This window comes from Engraulis encrasicolus, chromosome 9, assembly GCF_034702125.1.
Source record: "Engraulis encrasicolus isolate BLACKSEA-1 chromosome 9, IST_EnEncr_1.0, whole genome shotgun sequence".
Lineage (NCBI taxonomy): Eukaryota > Metazoa > Chordata > Actinopteri > Clupeiformes > Engraulidae > Engraulis > Engraulis encrasicolus.
The window spans coordinates 4,533,064-4,558,377 of NC_085865.1; the positions used below are offsets into that span (position 1 = coordinate 4,533,064).

General features: G+C 43.0%; 1 protein-coding gene across 1 annotated transcript in view; it reads left to right on the forward strand.

Moving 5' to 3' along the window:
• LOC134455390 (protein disulfide-isomerase TMX3-like) overlaps positions 1–25,314 on the forward strand; it is a 96,524-nt gene that overhangs the window by 31,396 nt on the left and 39,814 nt on the right. Inside the window, exons 8-11 of the mRNA XM_063206409.1 lie at positions 941–1,018; positions 2,030–2,096; positions 24,155–24,253; positions 25,243–25,300. Of these exons, the coding sequence (XP_063062479.1) occupies positions 941–1,018; positions 2,030–2,096; positions 24,155–24,253; positions 25,243–25,300 (302 nt within the window). The remainder of the gene's footprint in view (positions 1–940; positions 1,019–2,029; positions 2,097–24,154; positions 24,254–25,242; positions 25,301–25,314) is intronic.

Below are 25,314 nucleotides of genomic sequence, written 5' to 3' on the forward strand. Positions count from 1 at the left end.
TCATGGCATTCTGGCTTCATTGAATCATTATGCGAGGCCAGACCCACCCGTAGACAAAACATTTTGCCGTCCAGCGGGTGGCGCTGGTTCACCAGGCTAGGACTAGACAGGACTTCAATGGGCAAGAGAGAGAGATGGGTCAGGATAGGGCTGCACAATTAATCGAAAAGAATCGAAAATCGTGATAAATTAGTGAAATCGAAGTCGAAATTTTAATCGTGATTTAATCGTGGCAATAATGACCTACCTTTGACAGCGTCCTTGAAGCCATATTGACAGGCTGGTGTTTCTGGCCAGAAATCTGTCCACCTAAGTTTCATGCTATTGCCTTTACATAATTATTACAATTAATTTTATTTTGCTCATCCCGTATATAATTAATTCTTGGTTGTATTTCATCATGTTATAAATTTCAAAAAAATCTGCGAAATTCAATGATCGTGATTAATAATCGTGATTACGATTTTGACCAAAATAATCGTGATCATGATTTTTTCCATAATCGTGCAGCCCTAGGTCAGAATATGCTGAATGAAGACCAAATTCAAACCCATAGATTCGCACTGATGCTCCATTCTTCTTCTAAGACCTTGTGGTTGAACTGGCATTGAACTTGGACAAGGCGTCCCTGGAGACTATTTCTCACGAGTTTATTTCCTAAGGTGTTCCTAACACACAGGCCAGATCTTTCCCAATTCTAAATGTAACGGCCCTCATTTTAACCATGTCTCGTTTCTTTCTGGAAGATGTCGAAGCAGTTCCAAGAGGCAATATTTTCCTCTCGGTGGTTGCTTTGTGATTGTTTCAGCTGTAGTGAGAGCTATAATGGATGACAAAATAACTTCACAAATTAACATTCATTTTCTCCCCTCCCCTTCTTCTTTCCATTCTTTCTTTCTTTCTTTCTTTCTTTCTTTCTTTCTCTCTTTCCTGAATTCAGGAGAAGTATATCGAGGTTGCGTCTGAGCTGATCGTCTACACCTACTTCTTCTCCGCCCAAGAGGAGGTCCTACCTGAGGTGAGTGTGCTTAGAGCTCTTACCTGACTGCAGGTACCTCACAGGCCTCATCTGAGGTCCGTTATCTCAAAGGTCGTATCTAAGGTGTGTTTCTTCATACACCTTAAAGGTGCACAATGTAATGTTTTTTAGTAGCAGCATTATTTGTTTTCTTAAAAAAAAAGTCATAGCCCCATAATGCACACCGTTCCACCAGTGAAACGCTGTTATAGTCATTAAAAAGTTAACTACCATAGTATACACTACTATGTAATAACACGGGGCCTTTAGGAATGCAGTATGACATGGTCATTGCCATTCTGGTAGCAGCACATTTATAACGCTGGGTTGAGCTACTTTTTAATTTTTTTTTTACCTGAGTTTGGTTTCCTTAGTTACCTTAACTGCACTCATGAGGTTCACTGCTCTCATGAGGGTGGATAAAAACGGAAACTTGAAGCCAAGCCTCCAGTTGGGTCTGCGTCGATAATAAAAAATAAGGAAAGTCTTCTGGGGGGGAGGGGGTGAGGCTCAATAATTGGATGTTTTTAGGGGCAGAGGCATCACCCTGGGTAGGCTTGCTCGTAATTACCTTTTCACAGTTGGAAAGAATTATTTTCCTGTTGTTTATGTGTAATACTATGAATTTATCAGTTGTGCTCTGTTGGATGATAGCTATGTTTTGCGAATTGGTGAGACACACACACACACACACACACACACACACACACACACACACACACACACACACACACACACACACACACACACACACACACACAGCCACACGTTCCCTTTCTCTCTCCCTCGCTCTCCCTCTCTCTCGGAGACAGACCTCCTGGGTTAGCGAATAAATGATATTAAAATATGAATTAAAATCTATTTTGTCCAGCCGACTCACTGAATCCACCGTCCCAAATTACCGCTACTGTTCAAAACCAGGCAAATGAGCTAATTAGTCCATTTCATTTTCTAAATATTTTCTGCCACTGTATAATAATGCTTATTATTGTGTTTTCAACCCTCTTTCAGACTATTTCCTTGCCTGAATTGCCCTCTGTTGTGGTCTTCAAAGATGGCGGTTACTTCACATATGACCGTGAGTACATTGTATTGTTTTGTTACATTTTCTTTCTGGGTGACCGACAATCTTAGTGTAATAAAAGGAAACATTGAATCCTATTCCTGGGAGAATACCAGAATATTCTCCATACTGCCTTTAAAGGGACACTGTGTGAGATTTTTAGTTGTTTATTTCCAGAATTCATGCTGCCCATTTACTAATGTTACCTTTTTCATGAATACTTACCACCAGCATCAAATTCTAAGTATTCATAATGACTGGAAAAATTGCACTTTTCATACATGAAAAGGGGGATCTTCTCCATGGTCCGCCATTTTGAATTTCCAAAAATGACTGTACTTGGACCATACTACAAAATATTTGTTTATTACTTAGTGAACTTTCATGCAAAGATCAAATTTGGCAATAGGCAGCCCAGTTTCAATGAGCAGCATAGTTGCAGTACCTTTTTTGACCATTTCCTGCACAGTGTCCCTTTAAATTCAACAGTTAGATGAGATGGATGGCTTCTGAACATGACACAAGTTCTCTTTCCAAGTCTGTCAAACATGAAGAGCAGGCAGCACTACATTTATGAAGGCGTAATGCATGTTCTGCCCTGCGAGAGTAGTTTACATTATACAGTTCCACATTTGAATCTGACCTGAACCTGCCTAGGATGCCCTTCTGTGGCTATGTTCGCGGAAAAGTACTGTGTCTGTGTGTGTCTCTGTGTGTGTCTGTGTGTGTGTCTGTGTGTGTGTCTCTGTGTGTGTGTCTCTGTGTGTGTGTGGCACAAGTGTCTGTTTTTCTATCCATGTTAGGCCTCCCTGTGAGTTGGCTCTGTCTAAATTACAGGCTAGCTCTAACTCTGTCCCCTGTGTGTCTTGTTCACACTGCTATTTCTTAGTGTGCTATTTCCTTTGATTTCTTTCCCTCCACACCCTGTTCTACTCTCATCACTCACTGTTACGAGCTGAGAGTCTGTCATAAAGGGTGTGTGTGTGTGTGTGTGTGTTTGTGTGTGTCTGTGTGTGTGTGCGTGTCTGTGTGTTTGTGTGTCTACGCTGGTGTGTGTGTGTCTACGCTGGTGTGTATGTGTGTGTGTCTACGCTGGTGTGTGTGTGTGTACGCTGGGCGGGTGGGTGGGGGTGTGTTGTGTGTGTGTGTGTGTGTGTGTGTGTGTGTGTGTGTGTGTGTGTGGGTGGGTCTACGCTTGTGTGTGTGTGTGTGTGTGTGTGTGTGTGTGTGTGTGTGTGTGTGTGTGTGTGTGTGTGTGTATGTGTATGTGTGTGTGTGTGTGTGTGTGTGTGTGTGTGTGTGTGTGTGTGTGTGTGTGTGTGTGTGTGTGCTGGGGCCTGTGGTCAGGCAGTCAGCATCACCAAGGGAAGTAAAGGGAAACACACTCAACTTGTTGAGTTCGACTTGAACAGAGACGGATTCCTGTCAGCACAGCCTTTTGGCAACTGAAGAAGGAACCAAAATGTCTTCTCTATGAAATGTGCAGGATACTGGCAATCAAAAAAGTAGGTAGAATATCACCCTGACATTTATGTACAGGACAATAGACAGAAATTAATGCACTTAACAAAACAAAACAAAACTGCAATCTAATTGAGAAAAAAAAAACAGACAATGATGGGGATGGGCGAATATTTGGCATTGTTTAGTAATGACTTAGGAACAATTTATTTGCTTAAAATGTGCAGCGAATGGCGACAACATCCCGCTACAAAAATATAAATAACACGGACCTAAATAAATGCATGAACCCTCATGAACTAATGTGCCGGAGCTGTGAGTTTACAGAATATCAACTAAAGTCTGTAAAAAATAGCCAAAGGCATGCACTCAGTTCCATATATACATATTTTTTTTCTATTTACTTATTTATTTATATGGATGCGCACCCATACACCCACACACATACACAAATCCAGATGATAAGCGAGGCAGAGCGTGGCATTGCAATCATCCATAAGAAGGGGAGAAATGGAGAGCTGTCACTCCGGCTGAACTTCTGCTGTGCAGTCTGCGATTTATTGGCCTTGTAAGCATCTATTTTTGGCATCGTCTTCCTGACATGGCCTTAACTAGAGTGGCAAAGGATGGTGCATCTTTTTGTTGTTGTTGTTGTTGTTGTTGGGTTGTTTTTTTCTTACTGAAGCACTTCTGTAAATACCCTGTTTAATCCCAAACCTTCACTCGACATGTGGGTTTCCACACGCAACTGACACTTTTATGATGTGTCTTCACTTCCTTTAGGGATGAATTAAGTATCTATCTTTCCATCCATCCAATCCTTGTAATCATCTATTTTCAGCATTGTCATCTTATAGCAACGATCCCAGCTACAGGGGGGAAACCATGGTGAATCTCTAGTTTGATGGCTTTTCCTAAAGTACAGTACCTCTGTAAATATACTGTATGTCCCAAAAGTCACTCAACACGTTGTTTCCAAACAGAACTGCTACTTTTTTGACATGCCTTAAAGTGATACTGTCCCATTTTTGGAAATAATCTCATATTACACCTCCCCTTGGGTTAAATAATTATGTTTTACCTTTCTCCTGTACTTTCAACCGTTCTCTGAGTATGGCAGTGCAAATTTTTCCTCCATGCTAGCAGTTAACATTGAGTCCTATGAGACCAGTTGGCGGCTAACTGGTCTCATAGGAGTCAATGTTAACTGCTAGCTTGGAGGTAAAATTTGCACTGCCATATCAAGAGAACGGTTGAAAGTACAGGAGAACGGTAAAACCCTATTATTTAACTCAAGGGGAGGTGATTACCAAAATTGGGACAGTATCACTTTAACTGTATTTTGGGCGTACACTATGTACCTCCATCTTATCTTCCATGCATCTTTGTTAGCCTTTTACTGTAGTTTTTGCATCTGATCTGAGTCTTAAGGACACAGCCCTCGCTAGAAGGAGAAAAGATGGTCAATCTTGTTTTTTCCCCCAACCAAATCTCTTCAATTATTTTGTACTTTTGTAAGTATGTTGTTTGTCCCTATTTGACTCACTCTTTGCATGGAACTTAACCTCCTGTCTGTTCAGCCATCGCAACTTGAAGTGCTAGCAGCTATTTGTTTGCTGCATTGCGTGCCAGACGGGACGTAGCTAGCACCAGCTTACAAGGGCCCGAGCATCAAACGGCGCAATGTTAAAAAGACTGGCGCTGACTAGAAAGAAAGCTGGTGTTTTGATGATTTTATATATATAACTTCATGAACATGAATTCTATAAATATGTTGCTTGTTCCAGGCCTCTCACTTTGCAATGCACATGTTTTCTCATACACAACTGAAACTTTAATGACACGCCTTAATTTGCTCTTGGGATAAATTGAGTATCTCTCTTTTCATCTATTCATCCATGCATCCATCCTTTCATCCAGCCATGCATACATGCATGATCTATCCTTGTAAAAGACGCTTCTTCATGACCTTGTCAAGATAAATAAATAAATGAAATAAAAATAATAATAAGAAAAACACTTCAAGCTGTGACACAAGGTCGCAGCTCTTTTGTGTTCACCATATTTATCTTAAAAAATATGATGTTCCAAAAATCTGCTTCCTTTTGAATTTAGCCAAAATATTTTTTTTAAAGCTGTCGTCCCCTATTTTTGTGTCTATTTTAATAGACTTTTAAATAACTTATCCTTAAAGGGCAACTCCTGCCAATTTCAATGTGCTGTTGTATTGCTCACGCTACCCTTGACTTGTCAGTACCCGGTGACGGCGCAGTTTTTGGCCCAGCCCTTTCCGAGATATGAGCTATTCTAATGGGGGCAACTTTTGTTACATTTTTAAAAAAATGAGCATAGGCCTACTCCAAATATTTTCCCAAAAGTATCGCTGTTTGCTAGCTGTGTGCTGATGTTGCATAACCTTTTGGATGTTTTTGGGAATAAATAAAAATGATTTTTTGAAATGTAAACAAAAGTTGCCCCCATTAGAATAGCTCATATCTCGGAAAGGACTGAGCCAAAAAATGCGGCGTCACCGGGTACTGACAAGTCAAGGGTAGCGTGAGCAATACAACAGCACATTGAAATTGGCAGGAGTTGCCCTTTAATAGCCATCCACAGTTCTCAATGTATTTAAAGTGCAGTGGTCTCTGCAGAACATGATCATCACCTTTTGCATTTAACAAAAATATTGCCTTCAATATTAATGCCATTGAAGCCTAAAATGCTCTTCTATCTGAGATGCTTGAATACGTTCAAAGCCCAAAATGTCCTTAGGTAGCTGTACATCTCCTCACCTTTGCATGTCACTAAATATGAATCAATATCAATTGATCATTGAGCCCCAAAAAGTTATTTTAGCTGAGATGTAGGCATCCCTTTGGTACAGTGGTTCCCAAACTGGGTGTCGGGATCGGGGGTCGTGGAGGTACTGAAGGGGGGTCGCGCAAGAAGTCCAGAATTCTATAATTTGGAGCATATTCGGCTGTGACTTACCCTCCAAACTGGAGTTATTCGAGGGAAGGAGCATCAGGAAGGCAAAAAAGATCTTGGCTGATCCTAGTCACCCCAACCATGAACTATTTACTATATTACCATCTGGGAAACGGTACAGAAGCCTGAAGTCTCACACTACCAGACTCCAAAGTAGTTTCTTCCACCAAGCAGTAAGATTACTGAATTCATGCTGAAGTCAACAAGGCACAAGGCACTTTCTTTGCACTTTTTTCCCCCCCCCCCCCCCCTCTTTTTAATTTTAATTTTTGAGGACACACAAAAAAAACACAACAATTTTTACTCTTTATAGGCTTCAAACCTATAATAAGACGTAATAAACTCATCTTGAATCTTGAATCTTGGTTAGGGACGGTATTCACTTGTACGGTCAATATGTGCATTTGCTGTCCTGTGGATTTCTAGCAATATTGGCAGACAAACTACGAATGGAAAATCTAGCTATATTAATGGGGTATGCCTCTATTTTGGGGCTTAATACAGCTAAAATCGTTGGCTGGGGTTTATAAAGGTGGTAAAGTGTCTTATTTTTCAAGTTAAAAGAGGGAATATGTCGCTAAGCTAGTGAAAGTCAATGGATCCGTGTAGCATTGTAGCATGTTAGCGGTACATCTCCAGTTGGCCGGCGTTCTCCCTCATCACCGCTACCAGCCCTCTCTCCGCCACGTCCGGCGGCAGACAGAACCTGAAGAACACCGCGTCCAGGCACAGGCCCGTCACAAAGGGGCCCCAGTAGTGCTCGTTGCCCAGAGACGGAGCTCGGTGATGGGCACGGAGGACAAACTCCAGCACCTGGCATGGCCAGGCCCCGACCATGATGTCCGTCTGTTTCACTTCCGGGTTCCAGAAGGGTTCCTTTCGGTACAGGAAGCCCAGGAGAAAGGGGTCGTCGCTCTGCACCCTCACCACCCACATGCCTCCATCCTGAGGACTCTGTTCCAGCACCGTGATGCGAAGTACCTCTAGTCCGTCTGTGGTTGTCATGGTGAAAATGGAGGAAGACTCTTGTAGTTCTCTCTCTCTCTCTCTCTCTCTCTCTCTCTCTCTCTCTCTCTCTCTCTCTCTCTCTCTCTCTCTCTCTCTCTCTCTCATAGAAACACTCCCTTGTTATTTTATTGTAGAGCCCAGAGGACGAGTGGAGTTTGTCTCGTCAGTACTAGGATGGATAAGCAGTACTGTGTCTGATGTGTTGGGAATGGCTAAGGGTAACAAAAATAGGTTATTTCAGAATTACACAGTGTTATTGCAAAATAACTTTGGTGCGTTACTTCACATCACATGTGAAACATCACGTTATGTTAGCCTGACTATTCCAATAGCTCGAATGAACCGAATAGTACGCTTACATTTGCCAGTAGATTATATTTGAAGAGCTCTTTTCCAAAACGCTATATCCATTTTTGACTTTTTGCATTTTAATATTGGAATTGACTGTTAAGAAGTCCTATAATCTTTGTGTGAATTCTTGCCACTCAAATGTTTTGAGAACATACTTTTTAAACCTCTATTAAATACATTTTGCAATGCAATTCAATGGAATGTCCAATACAAAAATCCCCAACATTCTATAAAATGGATATATCTCATTTTGGAAAAGAGTTCTTCGTATATTTTCTGAATTGTTTTGCCATTACCTGGATGAAGCAGCACTTCTCTTGCACCGCAGTTTGTTTCTTCCAGGGAAGAGGGACCAGCTTCTGGTGACGGGGCTAGTGTTTGTTCATTGCAGAGCAGGAGAGTTTGCACAGTGTCCAATATATGTCAGACATTTGCATAAAGATAATTGCCCTCTTATTTGAGTTGAGCCTTTTTAACAGCCTTTGGACATTATCTTTTTGGATGACCTCTTAGTATCCACACCAACATGATGACCAAAAATAAGAATATTACAACTTGTTACATACTTGTTCTGTTTTAGTTTAGTTTTATGTTTAGTTGGTTTGATGTTGACCGTTCCATATGCCGCTCTTCAGGGAGAAATTGTGAAAGAAGAAAACAAATCCCTTACTGCTTATATCCCCATGCCTAAATGTTTGAATCAAATTGGAAATGGCAAAAACAATAACTGCCTTTATGTGTAGGATAAAGGTCTCTGAGCTATATCATTTAACTCTTTCTCTGTACAGGGCAGAGCTGAGATGAGCTATTTCATTTCACTCTTTCTATGTACAGGGCAAAGCTACACAATAGTTTGACTTTGACCGACTGCCTCTCTGTGTTTGACTCCTACTGCATGTCTAAAGGGCGAAGCTAAACTGAGCTATAATCTTTTGATTCTTTCTATGTATAGGGCAAAACTAAGCAATAGACTTTGACCGACTATAGTCTTTGCCTCTCTGTCTTTGCCGTTTATACATGCAGTAGAAATAGTCAAAGCTGAGCTGGGCCATGGTCTTTGACTGCCTTCTCTGCGCTGTGCCGAGCCATGGTCTTTGACTGCCTTCTCTGCGCTGTGCGAATTTGTCCCGCAGCAGTAACCATGGCCCCCCATTAATTTTTCACCACTTGAAATGGCCGAATCAAAAGCGCTCAAGATGCTTCAGCAGAATGAGATATTAGGCCCAACACTAAGTAACGGTGAAATGGGAAAAGGGGGTTGAAAACGCTGAATGGTTTCTTTTATTGCATTACATAAGTCGCTTAAGTAGCCTTGTATTTCTCTCTGTCTCTGTCTCTGTCTCTGTCTCTCTCTCTCTCTCTCTCTCTCTCTCTCTCTCTCCCTCTCTCTCTCTCTCTCTCTCTCTCTCTCTCTCTCTCTCCTCTCTCTCTCTCCCTCTCTCCCTCTCTCCCTCTCTCCCTCTCTCTCTCTCTCTCTCTCTCTCTCTCTCTCTCTCTCTCTCTCTCTCTCTCTCTCTCTCTCTCTCTCTCTGAGTGGGATGAAACTGAAGTAGTTTTCATGTGTTCACAGCAGTAAGAGTGTGTGTAATGAAGGCAAAGACACGGTACTTAATTCCTCTGCCTCTCTTGTAAAGTGAGGGGGTGGTGTTGGGGTGGGTGGGGGGTGAGGGGGTGGGGGGCATCGCCTTTATCAAACCATGTTTTTGAAGTGCATGCACCACTTTGGAATCTGTTATTTTCTTGTACAGTACATCACGCAGCATATCTCCAGTGTATCTTTGCTTGTACAAGCACAAGTTCTGGAGCCGCTACACTGCCCCCGACGGCGTGATGGCAACCGTCCAACATCTGTGGGAGTGTATATCTCCCCTTTTGATCCAGAGCTACCCTTACTACCAAAATGGAGAACTTTGCTGTCAGTTTAAATCACGTTTTTTTTAAAAGGTAGAGTGTGTTGGAATGAGGTCAGAGTAGACATTGCAACTATGCTGCTCATTGCAACGATGCTGTTCATTCCAGCATTCCTGCACACATTCTGGAAATAAACTACTGAAAATAGCGTTAAAAACCCTCTAGCATAACTACAAGGTGGCTGTGTCATGACATTATATTGAGAATACAAAAGCACTCGAGAACATACATGGCACAAGTAGTACAAATCAAGGGTACCATGAATGATATTGCACTGCAGCTACCGAAGACACACTGGGTAATATTTTCTTACCGTAATATACCACCTTAAAGGTATTGTATTTAATATTATATTTAATATTTAGTAGTTTGTCTCCAGAATTCATGCTGCTCATTAACGAATATTACCACCACCCTCAAATTCGAAGTATTCATTACGACGTGCAAAAGTGGATCCTCTCCATTTCTACCATTTTGAATTTGCAGTAACAGACTTTTTTTTTTTTTAGCTTCAACACTGTATTGTACTTTGGTCACACTAGTAAATATTTGTTTATTACTTCATAAATATTCATGAAAATATCAAATTTTGGGAATGGGCAGCACAGTTTCAGTGATTAGCATAGTCTCAGTACCTACTCTGGCCACATACATACTGTAGTGTTAATGCATCCCCTGAACACACCAACCGATGCTATTAGTTGTTGAGTGGAGAGACTGTCTGTTGACTGAAGACCACACCAACCGCTAACGTTGATGTAAAATGCAATTCTGATGCAAAACCACGAAGAACAACTTTCTCAAGCGTATTCATGTTCAAACTATGAAGTTATTCAATTGTCCTTATGAAGAACAAGGGCGTGGTGTGGCTCTTAAAGATCCCATGGCATGGTCCTGTGGTGCTTTGTATTGGCTTTCGGGGGGTGTCAGGATGTTATATCCGCAGGCTTTCTCAAAATAAAGCCGAAATGCGCTATTTTGGCGTCTTTGGAGAAAGACCCATTTCAGTGCTTTCTCCAGTGCGTCAGTTTGCAGGGGGGAGTGGGAGGGAGGGGAGGGGTGTGTCCCGTGGATGAGTGGGGGCGGGACCAAGCTCCTGTGGGTGGTGGCGACGAGGGTGTGTTTGTTTGTTAGCTGCTAACTAGTAGCTGTAGCATTTCGCATCGGCACAAGCAACTGGATGAATTGACGCTTTTGACCCGAAGATGAAACACGTAGGGAGCTACCTGCTCAAGGACTTCAGCGCAGGACGTCTCAGAAGGGTGAGTTTGAAATGTTATGTCTGGAATTTCATTTGTTGGGTAGGTCCGAAAGCCCTTTTGGTAGCCAGTGACTGGCTGGTAATTATTATAGCAGCAATATTTTGCATCTAGACGTCCTTGCTCGCAAGTGAACATCAAAAACAAACAACATTCTTTTTTATTTAGCCTACAGTATGCCTATAAGTAGTCTAGACAACCTCATTTGCTGTGTGTGCATGTTACTGGCATCGCGACTCCACATTACCTAAACCCGGCAACTTTCTCAGTGTGGAATGGATGGATAGTTCTATGTTGAACTATGTAGATATTATGCCTACGTCCTTCATTTCTAACATGTTACGATATGCTAACTACACCAATACCTGTAAAATCAATGTGTTATTATTGAACGAGGCGGGCAATTTTCAGAGCCTTATAGTAGGCCTAGACTGTTTAACTTTACCCCCTTCAAACATCGTTCCGTTTCGGATGATGCTTATCCCGCATGTGATCGCCACTACAGTAGCTGTAAACACTATTGACCAGTCTGTTTGGGGAAAATAGGTGTGCTAACGTCTGCTCTGGAAAATAGTCCCCTTTTCCATGTATTCTGGCTTGTGTGCATTAGTGAAATGATCCAGCTTACCTTTTGACATCACATTTACCCATGAGTTGCCACCAAAGTTTTTCCATTGTGAAATGTGTATGCCTCATCCTATGTTTACCCGAGGAACCAAACACGACCATAAAACTGCATTATTTTTTGGAAATAAGTTTGCATGCTAGCGTGGAAACGGATACAATGGTCAATGCCCACAAAAAGAGAGACCTATGAATAAGATGAAACATTTACCATATCTAATCTTTGTAGAATAGGAGATGTGCTGGGAGAGCCAAGATTCACACTTGCTTCAAATTATACAAGTAATAGTGAGTAACTACTTGTAGGCCTATACTACTCGGGGGGCACCCGTGGCCTAGTGCAGTGTTTCCCAACCAGGGGTACGTGTACCACTAGGTGTACGCGAGCACACCTCAGGGGGTACTTGGAAAAATGTAATAATAACAAATGTATGGAGTGTAGACACACTGGGATAGAGGAACAGACATAGAGCATGAGTGAAGGGGTACTCATCATGTGACAAAATTGCTTAGGGGGTATGCAGGACAAAAAAAAGTTGGGAGACACTGGCCTAGTGGTTAGAGAGTTGGTCTTTCATTCTAGGAGTTGCTGGTTCAAATCCCCCCTGACCTCTCCGTCCAGGCTGACAGTTACCCTTAGCAAGGCACCTAACCACACATTGGGACTGTAACCAATACCCTGAAAAGTAATAGTTGTACTGTACGTCGCTTTGAATAAATGAAAGTGTCAGATAAGTTAAGTGTAATCGTAATCAATAATATATTTCAGGATCACACACACCCACATATGCTGTTAATTCAATTATGCAGACAGTGTAAAGACAGTGTGAATATTTATTTATGACAGCATCAAGAGTATTCCATAGGAACATGGGGATATTTATGGAAGACAAATATTGTAGTGAAAGAATATCGGCACTAACAATCTCTGCAACTGTCTTTTCTATTTTTCAGCCGCTTCAAGTATTTGTCCAACAGTGATTCCTGTGTTGTCTTGCATATCCATGCTGAGTTCCTTGATGACGAAGGACACTACACCCGGGGATTCAGACTGCAGTACACGTGAACCTCAACACAAGGCCCCTCTTTATCTGCTGGCTCGTCTGTGAACGGCACCAACGCAACATTGCGTAGTGTGTCGCAGGGTTCCCAAAGACCTTGTCCAGAATGAGGTCCACCAGGACATGAACATAACTTAACACAAAAAACATACAGAAAAAAAAGACATTGTTTTTGAATTCTAATTCTCTTATTTTATGGATTTAACGTTGATATTGAAGTAACACCAGTAAAAATGTTATGTCAAAATGAGTTGAAATGAATTCTTTTGAAATCTTACCAATACAAAGGTTGCCATAAGCTTTTGATGGTTGATGCACTATCCCTTCTTGGTCTTGCGATTTTGAAGAAAGGTAGACCTCCTGCAGGTAGCCGTAGGGCCGGTATTAGGGGTAGTTGGTTCGTATTTCCATTGTGGATAGCCGTCTGTAAGTACAACAGAATATGTGTGAACACTGTCCCACTGATAAGTCATTGGAAAGGATTTTAAGAGCTCCAAAATACAGCAAAAGCCATTTTATACAATTGCCATGAATTGTATAGTTCATAATAGTTATAATTTCATCAAGTCAAGTATCATCCGAAACCCCATGTGTGTGTGTAAATTATACATTTTCTGGTAAAGCAAATATAGAAATTAAATTCACAGAAAACATTGTGTTTTTCAGGGGGCCTAGTCAAGGGATCCACTCCATTATCCAAACTCATGTCCACCACATGTGCTTGTGGCCTGATTCCCACCATCCATGGAGAAAATAACACAGGTTCCCTGTTATGCTGTCAGCCTAGGCACAACAACTTTTGGGGGACTTTTCCCCATCCCGATTACGAATGAGAATATGACATTTGAATTGTGCTTTTGTGAGATATTGCAATTAAACATCAATCATCAAAGATACAGTATTTTGCAATGTCATCAGAAGGGAGGACAGGAGTTTAGATAGTGGAAAGAACTATGATGATAGACGTTTCTTGCCATTTAAAGCAGGACAAGCCCTGCTAAATAATGACATTTCAGGCACCAACTTTCAAGAACAACAATCTTCTCACATGCAGCATTCTAATGAAGTGAAAGTCAACATTCTTAGTGGCAATTCTAAGGATGACTGAATGAAAAGACTGGTGCTCTGAGGTCTGGTGGTGGGGCTGAGCTTTGCAACATCATTCTGCTTCCTTTTACTTGTCATGACTGGAGTTTCTGTAGATGAGAATTGCTAAATCATTAGAAGAATACTGCACACAGCTTAAAACAATGATCCACAACAAGGCTCTCCAACTATACAAGACAAGTGAGTGAGTGAGTCAGAACAGACAGAAATGGCATGGAAACAATTGTCAGTAAAACAAAATGTTGAAGGCCTATAAGATGCCGTCATCTTCCCCAAGTATTACAATGGCCGTCACTGTCATTTCTGATGTGGCTCAGTAGACATAGTCATAGTGTTGTCATATTTCTGATTCCAATCAATGACTGCACCATACCCTGATACAGTTAATGTTTTGTCCTGTAACAATATTGTGGAATAACAATAGCCATGGCCTAGTGGTTAGAGAGTTGGTCTTTCAATCTGGGGGTTGCAGGTTCGAATCTCCCCTGACCTCTCCCTACATCTCCACCCATGGCTGAAGTGCCCTTAAGTAAAGCACCTATCTCCTCATTGCTCCAGGGACTGTAACCATTACCCTGACAAATAATAACTGTAAGTCGCTTTGAATAAAATGAAAGCGTCAGCTAAGCGAAATGTAATGTAATAACGAAATGTAATGTAATAACATAATGTTACACAACAAGGGAAAAGGGAAGTAACCATTTTGAAGCTACACAACAGTATTGGAAGTGGCAGCTACAGTAGGCAACATACATTTACTCCATGACTGGGGCGGCAATGTCTTCAAGGATAACTGGTGTGGCTGTAGTCTGGGTGGCAATGCGGTCTGTCTGGCAGGCAGAATCCATGACCCATATCTCTGAACGTGTACACACTTGATGTGGTGGTGGCCTGTGAAGACAACAACACTCAATGAGATTCAGAAATACATAGTGCACCAATATGCACACCACCCCCCCCCCCATCATGCATGTTCTGCATAGTTAGAAGACTCACTCTTTTGTCCCTCACAGACAGCAACACGTTTGCATTAATATCCTAGCTTTGTTCACAATTTCAAGTGGACACACAGAAGAAATCCATGGCATAACATTATGATGAGGTTATTTCACAAGTTGCAAGAGGGCAGTGGGTCAATGAATGTGCAGTACTGATACCACAAAATATATTGCTAGCAGCGAGAGTCTGCATGCAATCACTGTAACACTGATGTAACACTGTTCGTGATTGTAAGCTTACATTCATAACTGCCCGTTTCTGTAGATGCTACCACCACTGTATGTCAATTCTCCCTGATGGCATTGGTAAACTCAACGAGACGCAGAGAGAACACATCTCATTCGAAATCCGAGCATTTGATAAACTGGCGACGTGACGATGGCTACGAATGACAGCTCAAAACTGTGCTCCTCCAAAGCCAACGAGGGTGTCGCGGTTTGAGTGTTGGCTCTCGAGGGTAGCCAGCCAACGTTTGCTACCGCGCAAACACTCAAACCGGACACATGAACATCGCGTACCCCAGCATGGTCTGTGGTCAGACACTTGTCGGTTACATGGAACAGCGCGAGGAAATCAAATTCATAACTAGTCATTTCCCAGCCAGAACTAAACTTTGCAATGCGACTCGGGATTTAAAAAATAGGGTAACCAAATCGAAACCAAGGCTTGCAAAAACGATGTCGTCAAATCGAAGCAAAGACTTACAATTTATGAATTTGATTTCCTCGCGCTGTTCCATGTAACCGACTCCATGGTCTGACCACAGACCATGCTTGCCAACATGCTAACAACAGTCTTGCTTTAGTGCTTTATGCACTGCACATGCAAGATATTTGGTCAAACGACAAGTGTCAAATTTCCCAATTAAATCAGTATGACTTAGTATCATGGATTTTGGTATTGTACCACAGCGCAGGCTTCATGGCTAAATGCAATACAGCTGATGTAAGCTTATCATAGATAGCTAATACACTGGCATGGCATCCATAAAATAGCACGCGACTAGGGACTAATTGACTTACTTGTTGGTGTTGGGTAGTTCTTGCTGATGGACCGGCAAGACTTGGTAATGACCCAGACCTCCACTTCAGTCGTTTAGAACATCCACTGTTTTATCTCTTCAGTCTTATGGTATGCGTTTATTCCAAATGAATTGGGCTCGGGGCCAGGCGGGTGGGGTAATCCAGGTAGTGGGTGGAGACAGAGGGCGTGGCGGAGAGAAGGCGTGGGGAATTTAGATGAGCTCGTCCTGGGATGACGTCATCCCAGGAGCCTCGTAGTTTTGCGTCAATTGGACTAGCTCTTTTCAAAGCATGGAGGAAATGCTGTAGTGCTCTGTGAACACATTTCGACATTTTTAGCCCCTGGGGTGACTTAAGGAGGCTATAGAGACTCATTTTAAGGCCAAAAGAGCTCACAGAGTGAAAATTTCATGCCATGGGATCTTTAAGCTGGGTAACCCTCCGTAAAATCCTCTACTACTACTGTAGCAATGCTTTGGGATCAACTGAGGATACTCCGTGCACAAGTGTCTGTTGCATACAGATATAGACATTCATGCCAACTGTTGGCTTCTTGAACTAGCAGAGGTGGTTGGTGTGTGTGTGTGTGTGTGTGTGTGTGTGTGTGTGTGTGTGTGTGTGTGTGTGTGTGTGTGTGTGTGTGTGTGTGTGTGTGTGTGTGTGTGTGTGTGTGTGTGTGTGTGTGTGTGTGTGTGTGTGTGTGTGTGTGTGTGTGTGTGTGTGTGTACGTGTGCGGCTCTGCGCACGCTTGTGTGAGTGTTTTTTAAATTATTATTATTATTTTAGGAATTGTGTGCGTGCGTGTGTGGCCATGCGTGCGTGTGGGTGTGCATATATATGTGTGTGTGCTTGTGCGTGTGGGTGTGCATATATATGTGCGTGTGCGTGTGTGTGTACCGGCAGGTCGGAGATGCTTCTGTCCATGCCAGTTTGGGGCCTGATCCATCACAGGAGTCGTGTCTTCACTTTGCCTGACAGCACAGCTGTTAAATCCTCCTGCCTCGTGTGCGTGTGCGTGTGCGTGTACTATTCAGTGTGTGTGTGTGTGTGTGTGTGTGTGTGTGTGTGTGTGTGTGTGTGTGTGTGTGTGTGTGTGTGTTTGTGTGTCTGCACGCTATTCAGTGTGTGTGTGTGCGCACTATTCAGTGTGTCTGGGTGCAGTTGTGCATTTTGGGTTTGTATGCGGCTGTGTGTATGTAGAGTGTATTTGTGCATGTCTGTCGCGTGTGCGTGTGCGTGCGTGTGCGTGCGGAGAGAGCAGATGTGTGTGTATGCATTGTTGGCCTTTTGCTGTGGTGACTGTTGAGGCTGAAGGCAGCAGCAGATATAATTTGCTTCAAGGTGAAAGTGATTCACTCCGGTTGTCTGTGTCCCCGTGCTCTTTTTACGCATGTGTGTGTGTCTTGTGTCATCTGTGTCTTGTGTGTGTCTTGTGTGTGTGTGTGTGTCTTGTGTGTGTGTGTGTGTGTGTGTGTGTGTGTGTGTGTGTGTGTGTGTGTGTGCGTGCGTGCGTGCGTGTGTGTGTTCTTGTGTCTTGTGTGTATGTTTGTCCTCCTGCGCCTGTCCTTCCAACAGACATTCAAGACTGACTAATGATAGGTTGGAGGAAGGGGGGTGTCTCTGTGTGTGCGTTTTTGCATGCGCGCGTGCATACTTGTGTGTGAAAGAGAGAGGAAAAAGAAGAAAAAAATCTGTACACAAAGGACTAAGAGACAAAGAACTTCTAAAATATTAGCCATTTACAGCAAATCCATGGAGGTCATTCCAACTGCATTTATAATGACGTTGGGGAGACCAGTTACACTAACCGTGCGTGCGTGCGCGTGTGTGTGTGTGTGCCGTTTTGTCCCAGGTGTCTCATGATTCTGTGTTAGTGTGCGAACGTGTGCATGCGGATATTAGTATACTGTCTCTTGTGATTTTCGGTGTGTGTGTGTGTGTGTGTGTGTGTGTGTGTGTGTGTGTGTGTGTGTGTGTGTGTGTGTGTGTGTGTGTGTGTGTGTGTGTGTGTGTGTGTGTGTGTGTGTGTGTGTGTGTGTGTGTGTGTGTGTGTGTGTGTGTGTGTGTGTGTGTGTGTGTTTGTCTCCCTCTCTACTGTCTCTCTTATGATTCATGGTGTTTTAAGTGTCCAAGGCTGTCAGCAAGATGGACTTCTCTTTGCCGTAATGGTCCTCTGTGGAGAGAGAGAGAGAGAGAGAGAGAGAGAGAGAGAGAGAGAGAGAGAGAGGTAGAGAGAGAGGTAGAGAGAGAGGTAGAGAGAGAGGTAGAGAGAGAGAGAGAGAGAGAGAGAGAGAGAGAGAGAGAGAGGAGAGAGAGAGAGAGCAGGAGAGAGAGCAGGAGAGAGAGAGAGAGGTAGAGAGAGAGGTAGAGAGAGAGGTAGAGAGAGAGAGAGAGAGAGAGAGAGAGAGAGAGGGGATGGCTGTTGTTGTATGCCGAAGTGAATGTCTTGTCAAATCTGATGTTGTATTGGCACTAAGGGAGTGGAAGGAGGGGACCAGTCAGGGGAGGGCGAATGTATTCATACCATGCAGCACATTTCATTTGTAGTGGCAGATCAATGGGTTTTGATCAATAAAAAAAAAAGGAAAATGATGAATGACAGCTTGGCTGCGTCTCATTTGAGTTTCCGTTTAATTTCGCTTCTGTAACGAGCTTCGTTAAGTAGGATGACGCCTGGATTTTTTTTGGACTCCTACAATGTACAAGGGAATACCCTTCAGATTTCGTTTCCTTTGGTGAGGGCACGCATTCAGCATTGTCTCTCGTCACACACGTTATGCAATGCAAACACTTGAAGTAGCTTATTATTATTTCTCTCTCCAAATTTGCATTCATTTGATGCAGCTAATTAACAACAAAGATCTCCAACACCTTGTAGGAGTGCAAGAGCTTATTGTGTAGTCCTGTCTAATGCACTCGAAAGAAGACTTTCCCATTTAGAAAGGGGTCAGGTCGGGACTGGTTCGATGCGTTCGGGTCTCCGAGCGCGCTCACATAAAAATGATTTCTCACAGTCCCTGAAATCGCCCGTTTCGCAAATGGCTCCCAATAAATCGGCTTCATTGTCATCCTAGCAGAACGTCGTCGTATAACGTCGTCAGGGATGGGGCAGGAAATAAAAAAGCAGCCATGCATCATTCTGTACAATCAGCCAGTGGGTCCGGCTTCATTTTATTGCCAAACGCCCACGCATCCATCATGGCAGCGGTTACCTCATCGACAGCCTCCCCTATTTGTTTATTTATCCAAGTCCTGACTGTTGCACTTTTGGTCTGAGCGATTACTGTTGCTGTCGCTGCTGCTGTTTGTTTATGGTTAGAGCATGTGTCGGCTACAAGGAAGACATCAAGTCAAGGGAAGGTTTTGAAAAGTTTCTTAAACCTGCATGCATTTATCACATTGATTGAGTGACTCAAAGTAACTAGCAGTGGAAGGCGGGATGGAGTTCAAGTTGGTAAGTGGCCCATGTCGGCCCCAAGTTTTCACTTAAATATGGTCAGCATTCTATGGGACTTCGATGAATACTTGTAGGCGGAGTGATTAATATTAGCATAGCACTAGATGTGAAGAGTCATCTATGGCAGTGTTTCTCAACTGGTGGGTTGGGACCCAAAAGTGGGTCGCAGAGGGGTCATCAGGGGGTGGCAGAGCTGTGGTGTAAAAATAGTTCCCCCTTTTACAAAATTGAGACAAAATGCAGTAATGTGAATAAATTACTGCCATGACAATGTTCTCCTACTACCGTATTGGCCCGAATATAAGACGTGGTTTTTGTTATAAAAAATAGTACTCTAAAAAGGGGGGTCGTCTTATTTCCGCGCGCTAGAGAAAAAAGTAAAAAGTTTTTTTTTGTTTTTTTTTAACTTAACCTGAATGCGGCCATTAGCCTATGCTTCACAACAATGCCACAAAACTCAATAATGGATGGGTTAAGAGATTGTTTTGTCCATATCAAATTTGCAGATGCTTGTTTCGTTATGACTGTTGCACCGCACGTCTATCAACTGTCAATGTCAACACGATGCGGACGACAGTGCAAGGGGAAAACACAAGTCAATCGCGGCTCGTTGCTCTGCTTTTATTTGTGTTTGGTTTTACAGTCTCATCAGGAAAGCTTTGGTCGTTCTCTCTGGTCAGCCGACAACACCACTAGAAACTAAAGAAATGAAGGGTGATTTGACGAACAACCTGTAGGCTAAGTTTTGGATGCTGTCATCAGCCAATCAATGGTCATCTGTGTGTGCGCGAGAAAGTGGCGCCTTTGACAAGTGGTGCCTTTGACGATATGTCTCGCAACGATGCAACAACACAGAATAATGGTTAGGGCAAGAGATTGTCTTGTTCTTATAAAATCTCTAGGAGTTTTACCCTTGGTACGAAATGAATATCAATCGGACTTTTAATGTCAACGTGGTCCTGATAGGCAGCGCATGGGTTTCAAGTGCAATGCGTCAATCTGCCTTTGGTCACGTTCGGTTTCTACAGTCCAACGGAAAACTTTGGATGCATAAAATGAACGGCGATTTGGCGAGACGGCTGATGGTTACATATTGCTGTCAACTAGGCATTTAGGAAAATCTGTGCATTGCACAATAGATTACCTATCTCTACTGGACTGGTTGCCTGGCTGGCTCAGACGTAGGCTATGTTGCGTCGCACTTTAAACAGGCGGGCCCAGGCGGCTGTAGTCTGTAGGTGCCTATTGGCGCTTGACGGGTGAAGTGAGTAAAGAAAGGAAAAGGATATGAGTAGCCATCTGTGGTCTTATATCATGGAAATTCCATGAAAATTATATTGTGAAATTTGTTCTTTGTAAAAAGCCTCAGATTTTCCAACAAATTAAAAACTGCATTTTGAGAGAAGTTTCCAATGTGAAACAAAATTAAGTCTTCAAAAAACTTTTTTCCCCAAAACATGAGCCTGAAAATAGGGGGTCGTCTTACCAGAAATTCTTAAATAACTCGACCAGATCTAAATATTGTATAAACTGTATTACCAATAGTCTTCGCTAACCTGCCTTGACTCACATTCACTCTACTCTATTCCACTATTGAAGTTATTTTCGTTTTAGCAGGATTAAGAGTGTCTGTGTTTATTTGCACCGTGGTCAGGTTGTCAACCAGGGATTTGTGATGAGGTTTGGCTATGGGTCTGTGGGTGTCTGTGGAGTTTACTGGGAGCACTGTAGAGGCATTCTTCACAGCCGTAGTGTGCGTGTGCGTGCGTGCGTGCGTGCGTGCATTGGTTTGTAGAGACATTCTGCACAGCCCTACACCCCCTGCTCTCTGGGCTTTGGCCTATGGAGAAAAAAAAGTGTGTGTCCGTGTGCGCGTCTGGATTCTGTGTGTGTGCAAGCGTATGCACATGAGCATGTTTTTGTGAGCGCATCTGTGGGTGGTGTGTCTGTGGACGCGTCTCTGTCTCTGTTGGTGGCGTCAGTGCGGTGTGCGTGAGTGTGTCAAATTCACCTGACTCAACATGTTTGTCATATGCTGTGCAAATACTCGTCATAGCTGTCATGACACTGGCACATGACGGTGTCCTCCATGACATCTGTGTGTGTGTGTGTGTGTGTGTGTGTGTGTGTGTGTGTGTGTGTGTGTGTGTGTGTGTGTGTGTGTGTGTGTGTGTGTGTGTGTGTGTGTGTGTGTGTGTGTGTGTTTTCTTCCTCTCTGAGGAGGCCTGTGGCTGCTCGATGAGGAGCAGGACTGCAGTATTTATTTTTCACCGCACTGCAGCCTGCTTAGTTGGTCAGCGGTATATTAGATTGACATGTTTTGACTGAAAAATCCTTACGCCGTAATGCCATTTTAATAATTCAATTTCAAAATGACCCGAAGCCATGATTGCCCCCTGCATACAAACATGTTGTCTGACTGTCAGCCATAAATGCAATGTGTTGTACACACACAGCAGCATTCAGCTCCCGGTGAAATTAACAGGAGAGGGAATGCAGCGTGTAACTTTATTGGAGTACTTTTCCATGGCCAGACATTGTCTAACGCAGGGGTTCCTATCAAAAAATATACTTTGATATGATATGATATGATATGATTTATTTCAGATGATACAAGCGAGAATCAACAAACTGTAAATTGAAAAAATACAAATAATACCAATAAAGGGGAAACGAAACCAACTTAAACCCCACTTAGTACATCTGAAAAAAGAGTGGGACGAAGCATAGCTTTTTTTTACTCCCACCCCTATGCATTCAAACTGTAACACAAATGGCGTAATACGCACTCGCGTAATACGCACCCAACTATGATGCAGGTTACTCATGCATAGCTCCATAGTCACAAGAAAACAAACTAAATAAACAAAAGAAACGGCAACAAACAGCATAATGTCACATTTTCATTTATATATCGTCTGAATACTGTCCATTTATACATTTTTTAAATGAATGCATACTTTGCTGATATATTCCAGCCGAGCCCCCCCCTTACATGGGTCTTGCCATACAATTTTTTTCTGGGCAAACCCTTTCACAATCACAGTGTATTCCTGTGAGGCAGTGTCCCAATGGAGTATATAAAACATAATAATGTTAATAGTATAATGTTGAATTATCGAATTGTGTGCTTTTTTGTGTGTGCTATACCTTTCCTGCCAACCTGCCATGGACCCCCACCCCACCCCACCCCCCAGCACCTGCCCGCAGCCCTCCACAGGGGTCCCTGCCCCCCCCTACCCCCACACACACACACACACACTTTAAAAAAACCACTGGTCTAACACATTGTTCCCCAATGGTGTTAAAACACGAGTGACCTTTGACCTCTAGCGTTTCTACTTGACTGAGCTATCATGACCTCTGTGTGCCCTTCACACAAGTGCATTCATTACCCGAATGAACCATCCGTCTGCCCCCCTCAAGGCAAACAATTAGTTGGAGCGAGCGCTTTAGTTGTGAGAAGTTGGTGTCTCTAATGAGTTTTTCTGCGTTCTCAGTAGGCGGTCCAAATGTTATGCATGATATGCCAGATTTTATTCCCCTCTTGGCAACAAACCGGTGCAAGACATACACAGGGGCGTTTGTGGGCAAATCGTGGGCCCTATGTACAGTCAGCTCCAATGGGACCCCCCCCCCCAGCCATATATCTACATAAATCAGTCTGTGTGGGTCCCCTATATGCTATACATGGGGCCCTGGTCACTTGGTCACACTTGACCCCACTCTAACACACACACACACACACACACACACACACACACACACACACACACACACACACACACACACACACACACACACACACACACACACACACACACACACACACACACACACACACACACAGAGTGAAAGGGAGAATAGAGGCATTATTGATCTTGAATGTAGATTTGACTCTGGTTTTATCTTGTTTGTATTTGATTGATCGATGCACACTGTAGGGGAAGTAAAAGCCTATTGTCTGCAGCATTCTATACATATTGCACACGTGTTCTTGTTCATGACACTGGCACCTCAGCCAGTATTAACTGCCAGTATTAATTGCGCAAGACGTTTTTAAAGGTTTATTTCCAGAATTCATGCAACCCATTCACTAATGTTACCTTTTTCATGGATACTTACTGCCACCAGCAAATTCCAAGTATTTATAATGACTGGGAAAATTGCACTTTTCAAACATGAAAAGGGGGATCTTCTCCATGGTTCGCCATTTTGAATTTCCTGAAATAGCCATTTTTAGCTGCAAAAATTAATGTACTTGGGCCATACTAGAAAATATGAGTTTATTACTTAGTAAACTTTCATGAAAAGATCAAATTTGGCAATAGGCAACCCAGTTTCAATGAGCAGCATAGTTGCAGTAGGCCTACCTTTTTTGACCATTTCCTGCACAGTGTGCCTTTTAGAGATTCAAAACATTTTATCTTATTTTTTCATTATATTATCAAAGTGTCTTTTTTTTGTCTTGTTCCATGAAAATGTACAGTATAAATTGCAGAAATGTGAGGGGTGTGAGTTACTGTGTGTCTTGTTTCTCTTCAGTGCCTACAGTCGGCATCTCACTGCCTACTCTTTGGGTCCTATTATTACTCACAGAGCCTTAAGATGCACTTTTTAAGTTCTTTCTCTCTCTCTCTCTCTCTCTCTCTCTCTCTCTCTCTCTCTCTCTCTCTCTCTCTCTCTCTCTCTCTCTCTCTCTCTCTCTCTCTCTCTCTCCCTCCCTCTCCCTCTCTCTCTCTCTCCCTCCCTGTCTCTCTCTCTCTCTCTCTCTCTCTCTCTCTCTCTCTCTCTCTCTCTTTCTTCTTCCTCCTCCTCCTCACAGAATATGAAGATGGCAGCCTGTCTTCGTGGGTTAACCGAGAACGTTTCCAAGGTTACCTGCAGATTGATGGCTTCACACTCTACGAACTTGGAGAGACAGGTGAGGTTGTTTTTTTTTTTCTGGAGGAGAGGGTACTGTTGCGCTCTAGATGTTAAGACAAATAAGTAGGAGCGTGGACCACACTAAATAAGACACTAAGGTCAAGCACAATGAGTTTAAAAAAAAATCTTGGAGCAGAGTAGAGCAGATGTTTCAGGTTTTTGCCACCATCAGTGCTCTCCCTGCTGCTGTATGTTTTCTAACCAGAAATTATGTATAAAGTATTAACCCCTTAGCGCAGAGCCTGTGTTATAACCTTACTGTCACCAAAATTGTAATGGGTATGTCTTAATCTGTTTCAGAGTCCTGCACCGGGTCGGGTACCCACGGGTACCCACGGGTACGGGTAAATAGTTGCCCAAACGGGCGGGGTTTTAACGTTCCGAAATTTCACGGGTGGGTATGCGGGCGGGTAGGTTAAAGTACGGGTGGGTAGCTCGGGTAGCACGTCAATCAAAATGGTCATAGTACTAGGAGGCTATTTTATTTTTTATCTATTTAGATTTAGATTTTTTAAATAAAACAGTGGAAATATGCCTACTTTCGATTTGAATTATTTTTTTCACGGGCACGGGTGGGTAGCAGGTAGAATGTTAACGGGTCCGGGTGGGTCTGGATTTAACTATGAAATTACAGCGGGTTTACGGGGTGGGTGGGTAATGCACTGCACGGGCATGGGTGGGTCCGGGTATAAAAAAATGGACCCGTGCAGGACTCTGATCTGTTACTTAAGGCTCTCTGTAACGTCATAGCAATGTAGTTATGATGTAGTTGAGTATTTCCAGCAAATGGTGAATAGGCCCGCCGGCGACCCCATCTGCAGTAAGAGGCTACGTAGAAGTACTGTTGGATTAACTGGTTCGCCAACTGTGTAATATATTCTGCACTAGTGTTGTAATTCCATCAGTGTCAGTACTTGTGCTTGCCTCCATATATCCTATACTGTGGGATGCCTCACCTGCGTGCGTATGCCATGTTTTGTGTGTCAGGTAAATTGGTGGCTGTCGCCGTCATAGACGAGAAGGAGCGACCAGAGGAGAGTGCCAGGTTAGTAATGGCAG